Source organism: Salmo salar, chromosome ssa03, assembly GCF_905237065.1.
Source record: "Salmo salar chromosome ssa03, Ssal_v3.1, whole genome shotgun sequence".
NCBI classification, from domain to species: domain Eukaryota; kingdom Metazoa; phylum Chordata; class Actinopteri; order Salmoniformes; family Salmonidae; genus Salmo; species Salmo salar.
Genome location: NC_059444.1, coordinates 37709907 through 37726245, shown reverse-complemented (window position 1 = coordinate 37726245; position 16339 = coordinate 37709907). Strand labels below are relative to the sequence as shown.

Below are 16339 nucleotides of genomic sequence, written 5' to 3'. Positions count from 1 at the left end.
CGCCCTATGGGACTCCCGATCACGGCCGGTTGTGAAACAGCCCGGGATCAAACCAGGGTCTGTAGTGACACCTCTAGCACTGAGATGCAGTGCCTTAAACTGCTGCGCCACTTGCCCGAGTGTTGTTTGTGTACACTGTGCATGTACGGTATGCTTGCTCTACCCTCTGTACATTTGCATTGCAAATATACCTGTGTTTACCTTTGCTTCTTGCTGACAATGGTCTTTGCCAGGGGTTACCTACCACAGGACATGTGGCCAATCAGAATTCACGGTGGGAAGGGCCCGTAGGGTCAGTGCTTTTTGGGATCCTTGGGACATCCCTACCCTAAACCCTAAACCCTAAACCCTAACCACTCTACCCTTACCCTAACCTTATAGGGATTCTTCGGGAGTTTACTTCCCCAGAGTCAGATGAGCTCATGGATACTATTTTAATGTCTCTGCATCCAGCTTGAAGAAAGTTAGAGGTAGTTTCGCGAGCCAATGTTAAATAGCATTAGCGCATCGACTGGAAGTCTATGGTATCTACTAGCACGCTAGCAGTTACCATAGACTGCCTGTCATTGTGCTAACACTAGTTAGTAACTTCCTTCAAACTGCACGCAGAGAGATAAAAATGGTATCCATGAGTTAATCTGATTCCGCGATGGTAGATAAAGGGCTTCATTGCCAAAATCCTGAAGTATCCCTTTAACCCTTGCCTTAAACATTTAACATTTCAACCAATGGGGTAGGGACATCCCAGGGATAGCACAGACCGGGCCCTTAGGGGAAAGAGGAAGCAGAGCAGTAGTTTGCGGAGTAGGATGAAGTCACCCCTTGGATACTGATCGGAGGTCAGTTTGGTGTTTTCCTCTGACTAGTTATTGTTAGAAGTTTGTGACGGTAAGCTGATCCTAAATCTGTGCCAAAGGGCAGCCTCATCCCAGAGTTTTTGTGTCACAGGAGAAAAAAACTGTTTCGTGTTCTTAGCTTTGGTCGTACCAGCCAGCTGCTACACGTAGACATAGCACGAAAGGCACAAAACAAAAACAAGGTAAGCTCACTGTCACTATCATAGTCTATACAGAGGAGACAATTAACATGCCCTGTTAAAATGAAGCGCTTTGTAACACAAAAACTAGTCGCAACTGAGCTGCCACCAATGTGAAGGAGACGAGGCCTTAACTTTGCTGGAGTATTGAAGCACATCATCATGAGATGCTTTGAAAGATTACATGGTGAATTGGAACACCACTTATTCAAGTTTTGTGCAACACCCTGCCGGAGACTTCCGGAAAAGGTTGAAAACACTATTTTGGTGTTTCAAATCCTGTCTAGTGCAGAATTAGATAACTTCTTCTAGAGTATTTTAATATTTACAGTGCCTTCGTAAAGTATTCAGACCCTTTAACTTTTTTCACTTTGTTACATTATTCTAAAATGGATTAAAAAAAAAAATCATTATCAATCTACACACAATACCCCATAATGACAGAGAAAAAACAGGTTTAGACATTTTTGCAAATGTATTAAAAATATTTTAAAAACATCACATTTATGTAAGTACTGAGACTCTTTACTCAGCACTTTGTTGAAGCACCTTTTGCAGTGATTACAGCGTAGAGTCTTGGGTATGACGCATAGGCATGGCACACCGGTATTTGGGGAGTTTCTCCCATTCTTCTTTGCAGATCCTCTCTAGCTCTTTCAGGTTGGATGGGGAGCGTCGTTGCGCAGCTATTTTCAGGTCTCTCCAGAGATGTTCGGATGTGTTCAAGACCGGGCTCAGGCTGGGCCTCTCAAGGACATTCAGAGACTTGTCCCAATGCCACTCCTAAGTTGCTGTGTGCTTAGGGTTGTTGTCCTGTTGTCCTGTTGGAAGGTGAACCTTCGTCCCAGTCTGGAGGAGTCTGAGCGCTCTGGAGCAGGTTTTCATCAAGGTTTTCATCAAGGATCTCTCTGTACTTTGCTCTGTCATCTTTCCCTCGATCTTGTCTTGTCTCTCAGTCCCTGCCGCTGAAAAACATGCTTCGCCGTAGGGATGGTGCCAGGTTTCCTCCAGGCATGAAGCTTGGCATTCAGGCCAAAGAGTTTATTCTTGGTTTCATCGGACCAGAGAATCTTGTTTCTCATGATCTGAGAGTTCTTTAGGTGCCTTTTGGCAAACTCCAAGCAGGCTGTCATGTGCCTTCTACTGAGGAGTGGCTTCCGTCTGGCCACTCTACCATAAAGGCCTGATTGGTGAAGTGCTGCAGACGCGGTTGTCCTTCTGGAAGGTTCTCCCATCTCAACAGAGGAACTATGGAGCTCTGTCAGAGTGACCATAGGGTTCTTGGTCACCTCACTGACCAAGGCCCCTCTCCCCCAGGTTGCTCAGGTTGGCCGGGCGGCCAGCTCTAGGAAGAGTCTTGGGGGTTACAAACTTCTTCCATTTAAGAATTATGGAGGCCACTGTGTTCTTGGGGCCCTTCGATGCTGCTGACATTTTTAGGTACTCTTCCCCAGATCTGTGCCTCGACACAATCCTGTCTCCGAACTCTATGGACAATTCCTTCGACCTCATGGCTTGGTTTTTGCTCTGACATGCACTGTCAACTGTGGGACCTTAAATAGACCGTTGTGTGCCTTTTCCAAATCATGTCCAATCAATTGAATTTACCACAGGTGGACTCCAATCAAGTTTTAGAAATGTCTCAAGGATGATCAATGGAAACAGGATGAAACTGAGCTCAATTTTGAGTCTCATAGCAAAGGGTCTGAATACTTTTTTGCTTTTCATTTGTAATAAATTTGCACAAAATAAACTGTTTAAGCTTTGTCATTATGGGGTATTGTGTGTAGATTGTTGAGGAAAACATTTTATTTAATCAATTTTAGAATAAGGCTGTAAAGTAACAAAATGTGGACAAAGTCAAGGGGTCTGAATACTTTCCGAATGCACTGTAACATTGATTTATGTATCTGATCATTTGCCAGTTTAACCCATTTTGGCAGGCATTGCAGGATACTGTATCTGCCTCTAAAGTCTTAACATGAACATGTGGGAATGGGTCGTTTCATTACAGAATGTCATTTAGCCTGACGGTTTCAATATCCATTCATATTGATCTACTATTATAACTCATGGCCCTTTACACTCGTACCCGTATACGGGTTGAACATTTATTTTGGCTATAAATAAACATGCTATAAATGACGTCAGAGCTCCGCTTCACATCACTGTATGGGTTTTGACTCACAGCCGCTCTGAACTTTAGCACCGCAGGAGACAAGAAGTTGACTCCATCCCTTCCGTTAATTGGGCAACGTTTTGCAAATGTTTTGTCTGAGTGAGGGAAATGCTATAAATTAACAGTGCTCAATGTATTTTGAAAGAGGAGACGTTAAGGATTCTAATAAATACCCCACTGGGCACACACTGAACTGAATCAACGTTGTTTCCACATCATTTCAATGACATTACGTTACACCAACGTGGAATAGATGCTGAATTGACGTCTGTGCCCAGTGGGACTGCCTTGATGTCATACAAGCAAGCCAAACACCCGAGTCCAAATTTGCACTTCACATTTCCATATCATAAAATGAATGTCATATACAGTGTCAAGTTTTTTTTTTATCAATATGTTTAGTGTACAGTTACAAGATGACATGGCCTCATACCCTGGGTTGTTCTGAACAGAACAGAGCTTATGTTTGTCTATTGTGAAGAAAATCCACTGCAGAATAAGCACCTGAATGCACTTCATGACTCCTTTCTATAAGCACCAAAAATTACAATCGGTTTCTCTGAATTGCCTTGTGAAAGCCTAACACTAAGATCCACGGGAGGCGGGTGGCGACTTAATCGGGGAGGACGGGCTCGTGGTATTGGCTGGAGCGGAATAGGTGGAACGGTATCAAATACATCAAACACATATTTTCCAGGTGTTTGATGCCATTCCATTTGCTCCATTCCAGCCATTATTATGAGCCGTCCTCCCCTCAGCAGCCTCCACTGGTAAGATCATATTTTATACCTTAGCTAGTCATGTTGGCAATAGAACAAGCTTTCAAATGATGCCAACCTGAGCCAGATTGCGATGTATAACGGGCCATTTTTGGATTGCGTAAACAACAACGCAACAACAAACAAGACAACTACAAGTGTGCTTGCTCTAGTCCCTCAATGGCACAGCTAGGAGAGCTCAAAGCACCTTCTAGTTGAAGACTATAATGAAATTACTGAGGTACTGTGCACATTTCGGAGAGGTGTGTGGCTCCCATAATCTTCAAACTGTTCCCTTTCAATTGCTACCATGCTTATGCATTTCATATTACTTCTGTAAGAAACATTTCAATTTAGCCCTATCCATACAGGCCAATTCCCACGAGTGTAAAGGGTTAATTAATACTCATATAGAAGTATACTTTTCTTTTTTCAAAGGTGAATACAACATTGTGTAAAATAATAATAACAACAAAAAATTATAAATAAACATTTTGAATTAACCACAATACTCTAAAAACAGAGTCAAACGGCAAGATAGGAAGTGCAAGGAGATTAAAACCAGACTTCAAAGGCATTCAATCAACCAATTCTCTCTCTTTGGTTATCATCATAATATACTTACATTTTGAGCAACATATTAAGTTGTATGTATTATTATTTTGGGGGGTAAAAGGAAATTAATAAATCATTGATATTACTTACGTTCATTTTTATTAAGTATGTTGGTTGTTTTTGTGTCAATTAAAAGTCAAGAATATTTTTTCACAGTGGCTGTGTGAATGTGTGTAACATTATTATTTTTTTAAATGAAATGTACCATCTTACTGCCCCAGAAGTCACCTGTCCCCCTTTCACAACACTCTTAAAAACACCAATATTCAGATTGAAGAACCACTTTGGGTGTTTCAGAGTACTTCTATTCTGTTTTAAAACACTCTGTATCATAAGACTTACATTGGGTTTATATTCAAAAACCCAAACACGAGTGTGACTGTTAATGATTTACTTGACAAAAACAATGGTATTGTGATAAGAAGGAGGTGGGTGGGTCTGTGTAGTAGCTCGAGATTGAAGTGAAAGTGTTTTGTGCTCTGCAGTTGAACATTGCAGCAATCCTAGAACTGAGGTTGTGAGTTTGGCATCCATGTGAGGAAAAGCCAATTCAAGGAGGCTTAAGGTTATATGTGTGTTGTATTTTAGAGTTCTTATCCCTTCATGTTGTATCTGTGTGCATGTCAGTTTGTTTAGGGCTTTAGGGTATTTACATAAAGTATCCAGGCACCTGTGGCTTTGCAGATGATAAAGATAAATAGTCCAACATGCACACACACACACACGCACACGCACACACACACACACACACACACACACACACACACACACACACGCACACGCACACACACACACACACACACACACACACACAAGGGGGTTAAAGAGATTATTCAGGATTTTGGCAAAGAGGCCTTTTATCTACTTCCCTAGAGTCAGATGAAATCAGATTTTTAAGTCTCTGTGTCCAGTATGAAGTAAGTTAGAGGTGGTTTTGCGAGCCAATGCTAACTAGCATTAGCGCAATGACTGGAAGTCTATGGGCATCTGCTAACATGCTAGCATGTACCCATAGACTTCAATGACTGGAAGTCTATGTGTATCTGCTAGCATGTACACATTGACTTTCAGTCATTGCGCTAGCGCTAGTTAGCAACTTCCATCAAACTGCACGCAGAGACATAAGAATTATATCCATGAGTTCACCTGGCTCTGGGGAATTTCTTTTTTAATTTAACCTTTATTTACTAGGAAAGTCAGTTAAGAACAAATCATTTTTTACAATGACAGCCTACCCTTGACGATGCTGGGCTAATTGTGCGCTGCCCTATGGGACTCCCAATTACAGCCAGATGAAATACAGCCTGGATTGGAACCAGGGACTGCAGTGATGCCTCTTGCACTGAGATGCAGTGCCTTAGACCGCTGCGCCACTCAGGAGGCCTTCCACTCAGAAGTAGATAAAGGGCCTCATTGCCAAAATCCCAAAGTATCTCTTTAAGATTTGTAGCTCACCAAAACATGTAATGTTATTCAGTCTCCCCATAATTTCTCCATGTTAGATTGGCTAGGCTTGGTCACCCGGGGCAAAAGAGGAAGCTTATCAGCTCCTTTCCCTGTTCCTCTATCTGCCTGGCCTAGTTCACAATACGCTTTCGTTACACACACACACACACACACACACACACACACACACACACACACACACACACACACACACACACACACAGGGCATTGAGTGTGTTATGAAGCTTATCACTGTCCCTAAGGGCCTGGCAGCAACATCACAGGCTCAGATATGACTGAAGCCACAGACACAGACGTGTGCGTAATAGAGGAACCTTGGGATGGACTGTGTCATGTCCCAAATAGTCTTAAAAACCACCTTTTGTCACCATTGTGTAGGGGAGGAGACAAGTGCAGGAGCCATTGAACAATATTGGGACATACAGAGAGAGACACAGAAAACATGGAGAAGCGTCACCGGTAACCCAACATTCTAAACAACCATAATACAAGACGGCAGTCTGGCAGACGTACAACGGAACAGTGGTCTCCGTGGTGACAGCTTTTCCAGTGTTATAATAGGCCTCCCCCGCTCCCTCCCTTTCTCTCAGGAGGAAGTGGAGCCCACAGAAAGGGTTGTGCTTCCTGTGCGATAACAGCCTCAGTTGCATCTTGCTCTCTTAGCCGTCATGCACATACACGCAGGCATACACGCACACGCTGTCAGCTTAGAACAGGAAACCCACATTGGACAGTATGGAGGAGGGGGTTGAAACCAGGTTGACTACCAACAGTCTTAATCAACCTCCTGTCCTTTCCTTGGCCCATTCAATTCAAAATTCCTCTCCATTGTGACCAGTGCTGCCAGAAGTGTCAAATATCACATTATACCCTATGCTATGCAAGCAACAACACATATAGCAACAATATCTGCTGAACACAAGCAAAACAGAACAGCAAATTAAGACATTTTTTGATTGGCATTCCCAGAAGTCTCCTGTGAAAACATATTGGCATTCAAAATGCATAGGCATGACTATAGCATGCATATCTGCCCTGTGAGCAGCTCTTTGTCTCTCTAGGGAAGTCTCCTCTCTCTTTCTTTCTCTAAAGGGTTAAGGGTAGAGTGGGAGGAGATCAGGTAAACGCAGGTGTGTAGCGTAACAACTGTCGTCATGGTGCCTGTCACCGAGCTTGCTTACCTACTGCAACCTGACACCTGAGAGAGAGAGAGAGAGAGAGAGAGAGAGAGAGAGAGAGAGAGAGAGAGAGAGAGAGAGAGAGAGAGAGAGAGAGAGAAGGAGAGAAGGAGAGAGGGAAAGTAAGAGGGAAAGAGGGAGGGAGAAAGAGAGAAGGAGGGAGCAAGGGGACATGGTAGACCAGCAACAAGATTTTCTGGTGCTAACAGCAGTCAGTAACTGCCTGAAGAGAAGAGGACAGGTGAGTAAACGAGTGGAGAAAATGAGTGAGTGACTGAGTGAGTGAGTGAACAAATAGGGAGGTGAATGAGTGGAGGAGAGCGAGAAAGAAACCAGAGGCATACAGGAATGTGTGTGTGTGGGATCGTATCTAACTGACACCATGGACAATGCCTGGCATGAATGCAGAGAGGACAGGCCAGGGCTGGGTTATGGTTGGCGGTTGTGTCTTTCAGACACAGTGATGATGGTTGTATAAGCACATTTCTGTGAACAACAGACAAAGTATATCTAATCTAATGTAACCTAATGATGTAGGACGAAGATGTCAATTTGTCAGATGCAGGTTTGTCAAACTTGTTTGTTGTTTAACAACTAATCCCGTATGTGTGGGGATGTGACGATGTGGAAGAAATCCTAATGAGATTAAACAGACGTCAAATGCACAGTCAATCATTACCTAGCCCCTTTTGTGATTCCTCCACCCTTCTCTCTGTAGTAATCTAACCCTGTCTGTCTGTCTGTTAGCTCTGTGCTTATCTCTCATAGGCGCTATTCCAAACACATTCCAGGCATACCAAACCAGAGGAAAAACACTACATCTTGAAATGAGAAGTTTCCTTTCGCAGACACACGACACAGACACACCCTAACGCAGATGCCCATTGTGTGACCTGAGCATTAGGACCTCTGAGCAGACACAGCTGCTCGTTTTTGCCTCCCCTACCTCCCTTCCACACATACAGCACGCTCATATAACACACACTCATGACTCACTCCGGAAGCTTCTTTCCTGTTGCTGCTTTGGCTCCTTTAGAAGGGGAGATAAGAAAGCAGCGCGTGAGAGAGAGAGAGAGAGAGAGACAGAGAGAATAAGACAGAACAGAATAAAGAATGTGATAAGAGGAAGGAATATAAATAGTTGCTGGTTGTAAGGGGCCTTGGCTCAGCTTGGCAGACATTGTTTTTGCCCTGGGTCTTCCTAACTTTGTTTAGAAAGCCCCGATCATGTGATTCTGTTCATTGTTTGCACTTTGCTCAAGGTGTGTGTTTGATCAGAAAGAGTGTGGCACACGTAGAGTACATGTAGAGTTATCATGCCCTGAAGAACCTTCGCTAATGTTATTCATATATTTTTCTATTTCCGTCCCCCACCCCTCTGTCTCTGTTCCCTTTTCGCAGGTTAAGACCACAGGACCGTTGGCGGCCTACACTTCCTCATCGAGAGTAGAAACCGTGAAGAAGAGAAAACAAGTAACTATGCTCTTGTTCAGCATTTAATCTACGGACCGTCTACTGAGGAGGCCTGCGGGATTTTATCTCAACAATTTTATCAAGTAGCCAAGCTAAGCCAACACTCACTCTTCTGAGGGGTCTAGCCACTGAGCTGGAGTGAGCAACTAATTAGCTAGCCAGCTATTTAATTTAGCCAGTTTAGTCACTGTGCTGTTATTCAGCCATGCGGTTGGAAGTCACTCTTCCTCAGAAGGACCTGTGAAAGGCCACGGACACAGAAGAGGACGGGGGGAAGCTTCGGATACAACTTACTCTGCTCTGGAACTTATGAAACACAGAACCTGTGATTTGACACTTATAACCCATATCTGGTGCTCCGGGACCTAAAAACTTAGAGCGTGTGGTGTGAAACTGTTGGACATCTAACGTGGAATGCTAGGATGAAGACATCGTAGAGCTGCCATCGGAGTCTTCTGGGATGTCTGCCATGCTGCAGCAGACGGAACTCATCTTTGAGTATGCCAGCGACCGCGTGAATAATGGACTACAGGTGGGAACGACCATGTGTGCGTGCATGAGTGTGTGTGTGCACGCCAACAGATAAAGCATCAACGCCTCCTCTAGAATCATGCGTCAATGTAGAACCACTTGGTGAATCAAATATCAAAGTGCAGACGAGCTGTATTGAATGCAGAGGTAGAGTCAAGACATACAGTAGCCAAGGATGACATGATGACGACGTCAGCCGTAGCTATTGAAGCATCCACACTAATGTCCATTAGGAACACACTGACCTATTTTTTTATTTTTTTTTAAAGGAACAGCAAAAGTAGTCTTCTCACTTACACTTCTCTATCACCATAACATCTAGTCTTGTTTCACTGTATGTCTGTGTACAACAACCTCTGCCTAGAGGTTGGAACCTTAAGGCACAGATGTTAGTACACTTTCCCTTTAACTGCAGAGTTTCTGGTTCAAGCCCTCCCCAATACTCCTGAATTGATTTACAATATCAAACACTTTGAAAATATTGGAATTTATATGCCCATAAAGCGTTGGATAGAATGAATTAGAACGGAATTAAAGTGAATGACAGATCATTTGTCCCTCTGTGTTGCAGCTGGATGAGCACTTGGCCTCTCCTGCAGTGATAGTGGAGCAGGTCCCACACTCCCACCTGCTCTCCTACTCAGGCCTGGCCTGTGAGCAGACACACACAGACGACCACTTGCTAACAACAGGTAACAACACATGCACACACTTACCCTGTTCTCATGAAGGGAAAGGGAAGGGCTGGGATTAAGCTGCTGGGCTTTCTTGGCATCATCAACAGCACCTGCAGAGACAGAAACAGGCACAGAGGACTTAACATCATTTTGTAGTACTTTAGGAGGTCTATGTTCAGGTAAGGGGTCTGGTGTTTTTTAGGATGTGGGTTTAGGCTCCACGGCTTCATTCAGCTCCTGAGAGAAACTGTCAGTGTAAAACAGGAGTGTAATATGCACATAAGTACCGGTGCTGGGCAAAAATAAATCGCTGATGAAGACATTGTACATTCAGTGTGATGTATGGAAGGTGGTTAGCCAGTTAGCTAGCTAGCTAGCTATGGTAGATAGTTTAGCTACCACACTACAAACAGATCGCTATGAAGCTAGTTGCTGTGTTTATAGCACATGTATCACTACTGGAATTTAACAACAGAGCAGTTTCAAATCAAAATAGTTTAACCTAACTTAACCTCTATGGGATCTGTGTCCCCCCGCAGGATGGTTGAGCTAACGTAGGCTAATGTGATTAGCATGAAGTTGTAAGTAACAAGAATATTTCCCAGGACATAGACATATCTGGAATGGGCAGAAAGCTTAAATTCTTGTTCATCTAACTGCACTGTCCAATTTACAGTATGCTATTGTTTGAGGAGAGTGCACAATTATTATTAATTAACCAATTAGGCACATTTGGGCAGTCTTGATACAACATTTTGAACAGATATGAAATGGTTCATTGGATCAGTCTAAAACGTTGCACATACACTGCTTCCATCTAGTGGCCAAAATCTAAATTGCACCTGGGCTGGAATAATAAATTATGGCCTTTCTCTTGTATTTCAAAGATGATGGTAAAAAAATGCATGTTTTTCATTGTATTATCCTTTACCAGATCTAATGTGTTATATCTCCTACATTAATTTCACATTTCCACAAACTTCAAAGTGTTTCTTTTCAAATGGTATCAAGAATATGCGTATCCTTTCTTCAGGTCCTGAGTTACGGGCAGTTATATTTGAGTATGTCATTTTATGTGAAAATTGGGGGGGAAAAGGTCCAAACCTTGTTTCTAACAAAGCATAAATAAATACCCTAGCTGGCTATCTCTACTCATGTTGATGAGGGACTGTAAACTGTCTGTGCACATGCGTACTGTGCCCTTCGCATTTGGCCCAATCAGAGATGTTCTCAAATCCAGGAAGTGGAAGAAAACACGTCTTCTTGTGGATGCTGCAGATTTGGTAAAGTTGATTATCATGTAGCTCTCTGCAGTGAAACAGTTCGTGGAAGTAATTATTGAGCAGCGAGTATCTTAGATCTTAGCAAGTAAGTTTGTGGCAAATTGGTTTTGTAACGTTACTTGTCTACTCCTGTAACTGTCTAGCTAGTTAGCTAACCTAACTTTGAACTACCTAATTTAGCAACTAACAACGTTAGCCTCTTTTTTATTTTCTACTTTTAGATAGCTCACTGTCAATCGTTTACCGTGGCATGTTACAACATTAGCATCATCTCTGTTTATAGACAGTTAGACTGTCGTTGTGGAAGAAAGATGGGCTTACGAACAGTGTAGTACAGGGTTTCCCAAACTCTGTGCACATTTTTGCCCTAACACTACATAGCTGATTCAAATAATCAACTAATCATCAAGCTTGGATCATTTTTATCAGCTGTGAAGTATGGGGGGGGACGGGACGTGCATCCCGTTGGGTCCCCTTTGGGTCCTTTGGATCCCATGGACCGAGTTTGGGAAAGGCAGGTGTATTAGTTCGCTAGCCACCTTGTTTATTCCCGCTGTCCCATCACTAGGGGTTGGCCTACAGACAGAGCCATTAGGTCATGCTGACGCATCACACCGTTTCTCTCGATATTGAGGTCCCCTCGTCTCTCTCCATCTCTTCCCTTTACCCCTCTCTCTCTATCTATCTATCTATCCATCCAGTGGAGGGCAGTGAGAGTGGAGATGAGGAAACCATGGAAACATTGGTGGCAGCTGAGACTCTCCTCAACATGGACTCCCCCGACTCCCTCTCTCTGGACCAACAGCACTACAGTGAGACACACACACACACACACACACACACACACACACACACACACACACACACACACACACACGCTAGTCTTAGCTAGTAGCTCAGTGAGTAACTTGTCTCGACTCAGTCTTTGCGTGAACTTCTCAGATGTCGCTGAACGTTTAGCTTGTTGTCTACCATCACCATGTTTCTTGTCTAGGGCAAGCAAACATCCATATTTCTGCACAGATTTGGAGCAGATGTATACATCCTGTAATCTAATGGACCTCATCTAATGGTCTCCTTGTAGACCCATTCATTATGCCGTAAGCCCTAACAGTGTGTGTTTGTCTCCCCTCTAGCCCAGCTGTACGTTCCCTCCCTGGGTGATGCCATCACATCGCCCGTTACCCACCAGTTGATGGTGTCAGTAGAGGACATTGTGGGAGCTCTGAGCCAGCCCCAGTGGGTCACGCTGCAGAGGGAGTCGGTTGCCGAGCAACCAAAGAAGAAGAAGAGAGGTCAGACTGTAATTTTACTTATGTCATTATCTGGCCATGTTTTCAAACTATAAATGTAATCATAACCTTAGCTCATATGTCTGCTCATCAGTTCTGACAATATTACTTATTTTGTGCTTTCTCACATTTCTATTTATGGACTGCTGTAATTTACAATGTAAATTATGTCATTGTCACAGTAAAATAAAAGCTATTATGTGTTTCAGGTAAGAAATCCAAAAGGCCTGAATCTCCCACACCGGACATCACATTCAAGAGGGGAAAATACAGCAAAGGTACACACACACACACACACACACACACACACAACAGAACACTCAATCTCACCTCTCATTCGCCTGTGTTTCAGGTAACACTCTGTATCTGTGGCAGTTCCTGATTGAGCTTCTTCAAGACCGTCAGGCCTGCCCCCGCTATATCAAATGGACCAATCGGAATGCAGGGATTTTTAAGCTGGTCAACTCTAAGGCTGTGGCCCGACTCTGGGGAAAACACAAAAACAAACCAGACATGAACTATGAGACCATGGGCCGAGCTCTCAGGTACGCTGTAGTTAACTGACATACTATTATTATTATTATTATTATTAATTTTAACAAAACTTAACTTTCTATCTGTGGCCCTGCAGGTGTGTATCAAAGCTGACCTCTCTCTGTCCCTAACAGGTACTACTACCAGCGTGGGATCCTGAACAAGGTGGAGGGCCAGAGGCTGGTGTACCAGTTTGCTTCCCTGCCCAAGGACATGGTCTTCATCAGTGGTGATGAAGACCAGGAGGACCAAGGCAATCATGAGGATGATGAAGACGTTCCAGAGGAAAGCCCGCCCTCCAGTGACCAATCCCTGGACGATTTAGCGTCCTACGAGCATTCTTTCCCTCCTCCTCCCCCCTCCTCTAGACCAGGTTACCAAAGGTCCAGGCAGACCAGCAGTACTCCGGCAACAGCCCAGCGGCACCAACCCGGCCCAAAATCCGAGTCCCGATCCCCAGCCCAGCGCAGAACAGTTCTTCGACCACTGGGAGGCAGTCTGATCCAGCAGCAGCACCTGCCTATAGTCTCAGCTGAGATGCTGCGCACCCTGCAGAACGTGCAGTCTCTGCAGACCGGTCAGCACGGGTCGGTCTTCAGAACCGCTCAGCTGCTGGGGAGTATGTGTGAGAGACAGGCTGCTACTGCAGAACAGACCACCGGTCAGATAGTGACTCTGCAGTTACTGCCCGTGACCTGCCCTGTCAAGCAGGGGAAGCTGGAGGTTAAGACAGAGGAGGACCCAGACTCAGGACTGACCAGGGAGTAGGATGCCCCGAGATATCTGGTCAGTGTCGGTCGCTGTCATCTCCTCCTAGTCAAGACGACTATAGAGGACAGTGATTGAAAAGGGAGACCTCTGAGAACGATGATGGACAGATGTGATGTAAATTTGATATATTTTACAGATGTGACAGATCTGAATAGTCTTTGTCTCTCACTCTTACATTCCCTTATGCACCAGAGCCATTTTTACAGAGAGTTAACCAAACTGTCTTCCATGTTGGCACCAAACACTCCATGACGATAACATTCTAATAGGCATTCTGAGTAGAATGTCATTGTCTTAAAACTCTTGGTACCAACATGGTGGCCATTCGAATTCTCCACCAAAGACGATAGACGTGCACTGGAATCTACAGCCACTCTGCAGGATATCCTGCGCTACTCTCTCTGTTTGCACTTCAGCTCCACTGTATGCATGGGAGCTTGCACACTGTGCTTTTTTTCTCTCCATTTTCTTTCCTCTGCCATGATCAAAGCTTTGCACGAATGTTAACTCTTCATGTACCATTTTATTTGTCCCCACTCTTACTCTCGCCCACCAAAAGTGCCTAAAATCTTCAAACAATTCTGTTCCAGATTTCACGAAAGACAGCCTTGATCTGTAACACGCTAGCTACTGCATATTGCGCCTAAACATTGTTTTATGTCTGTGCCACTTGATGATCTTCAACGCAATCACACACTCACACTGTCACCCACCACAGTAGAAGACGCACCATCAGTGCTTGTGGTAAACGTGTTGTAGCTGATCTGTTCAGGGGATACATTCCATAGAGATTATTACGACTGTTAACTTTCCAATAATGGCTACAGGCTTTACCTTCATGTTTTCAGGAAATAATACAAATCGAAATCAAAAAGGATTTTCTGTGTAATTTTTGCAGCAGTACTGTTGGCTTTGAGATTAAGAAGCATTAATGTTGACACGTAGCCTGATAACTTCTCTCCGGCTTTTTGGAGAGCGTGAAAGTACTTCTGCCCGAGTCAGTAATGTTCTATTGACACTGATCTAAAGTCAGTTTTGTGGTGTTCCCTGGTTATTATTTGGGGATGGTAAACTGATCCTAGATTTGCCCCTATGGGCAACTTCTACCCAGTGCCCTTCTGACAGACAGTCCTGTTAGCATTCCAGATATGAATTCCTGATATGCTGTAGTAGCTATGACTGTGCTTTCTTGGACCATATGCCTTGAATTCTTTGGTGTGTGTTTTGTTTTTCCGTCAGTTGTCTCAGGTTTGTATGCATTTTTATTTCTGCACACAGTATATATGGTCTCAGTTCCCAAACGCTCGAACTCATCTGTAAAGAGGTAAGATGTTGTTGCTCTTTTGGCCTAGACTCTGATCTATGGTTCGTTTTGCTGTTCCTAAGAGGATCCTCTATCTAATGCCTTGCAAAGCCGTAAGACCTTGGCTCCTACTAAAAAGCTGATTTTTCATATGCAATCTTTTCCTTTGATAATATTGCCTTATGCTTCTCTGATCTAGCTGGAAGGCTTTGATATATTTGTTATTGTTATATTGTGTGAAGAAACTTGGTTAAAATGTAATTGTGGAAATGCTGTACTAGGCTTTTATACTACCAATCAATTTATTGATGTTCATTCTGATGTTTTCATGCAATTTATTATACAGAAGTAGTTGATAAAAGAGGAATTATTGTTTTCATTAAATAAAAGTTTTCATTTTAAATGAATCCTGGTAGTTTTTTGGCAAACCTTAAATGTTCCTCACCCGCACAAAATTACCTGTGTCTGTGACGCCTACCGTTTGGTGCGACGCGAGCATGGGGAAACTGAGAAGACGTCCTTTTGAGTTTGAAGCAGAGTCTTTACCTGATAGTCATGTTATCCAGTGAAAGTGTTTGTGCTGAACCCACTAAGGCGTTTCAGATGCCAAGCTTATGGTCATGTTGCTGCAGTTTGTTGGAGGGAGGTTCCGAGATGTGAGAAGTGTGCAGGATGGCATGGGACAAAGGACTGTGTAGCATCGGTGGGGAAAAAAAGTGCGTGTCAATTGTGGGGGTGCCAATGTTGCTGGGGATCAGAAGTGCCCAGTGCGAGAGAGACCGGTTGAGGTTGCCAGGGTCGGAGAAGAACAGAAGGTGTCATATGCTGAGGCAGTGAAGAGAGTAGAGGGTGATGAGTCAGGTGTGAATAATAGGCCTATGCCAATATTATGAATTTGTGCTTCGGTAAGGTTGACTTGTTAGCATTCATTGCCATGGTTATAAACTGTACCGCAGAAATGGAATGTCTATTTATATTTTAGTAATTTAGCAGACACTCTTATCCCGAGCGACTTACAGTTAGTGAGACTCTGCTGTCCTGTCTTCAGGGGGAAGATGGGCAGGGACTCTGCTGTCCTATCTTCAGGGGGAAGATGGGCAGGGACTCTGCTGTCCTATCTTCAGGAGGAAGATGGGCAGGGACTCTGCTGTCCTATCTTCAGGGGGAAGCTGGTTCCACCATTGGGGTGCCGGGACAGAAAATAGATGTGGTGGCAGCTGCAGAGAAGCACTTGGGTGTACG

At 43.9% G+C, this 16339-nt stretch overlaps 1 protein-coding gene across 5 annotated transcripts; it reads left to right on the top strand.

Annotated features, from left to right (window-relative positions):
• Positions 1-6351: 6351 nt before the first annotated feature.
• On the top strand, positions 6352-15500 carry LOC106600169 (ETS-related transcription factor Elf-1). 5 transcript variants are annotated; one of them, XM_045714813.1, is made up of 8 exons: positions 6352-6356; positions 9158-9238; positions 9809-9929; positions 11899-12009; positions 12334-12492; positions 12699-12767; positions 12842-13034; positions 13158-15500. In XM_045714813.1, the coding sequence occupies exons 2-8, from the start codon at positions 9167-9169 to the stop codon at positions 13789-13791; spliced, it is 1359 nt and encodes a 452-aa protein (XP_045570769.1). In that variant the 5' UTR covers positions 6352-6356; positions 9158-9166; the 3' UTR covers positions 13792-15500. The 5 variants fall into 5 exon arrangements, with proteins under 5 accessions (XP_045570769.1, XP_014046977.2, XP_014046974.2 ...); XM_014191502.2 differs by lacking the exon at positions 6352-6356 and adding an exon at positions 7332-7474 and having other exon boundaries at positions 8635-9238; XM_014191499.2 differs by lacking the exons at positions 6352-6356; positions 9158-9238 and adding exons at positions 7347-7474; positions 8635-8706.
• The last annotated feature ends 839 nt before the right edge of the window (positions 15501-16339 follow it).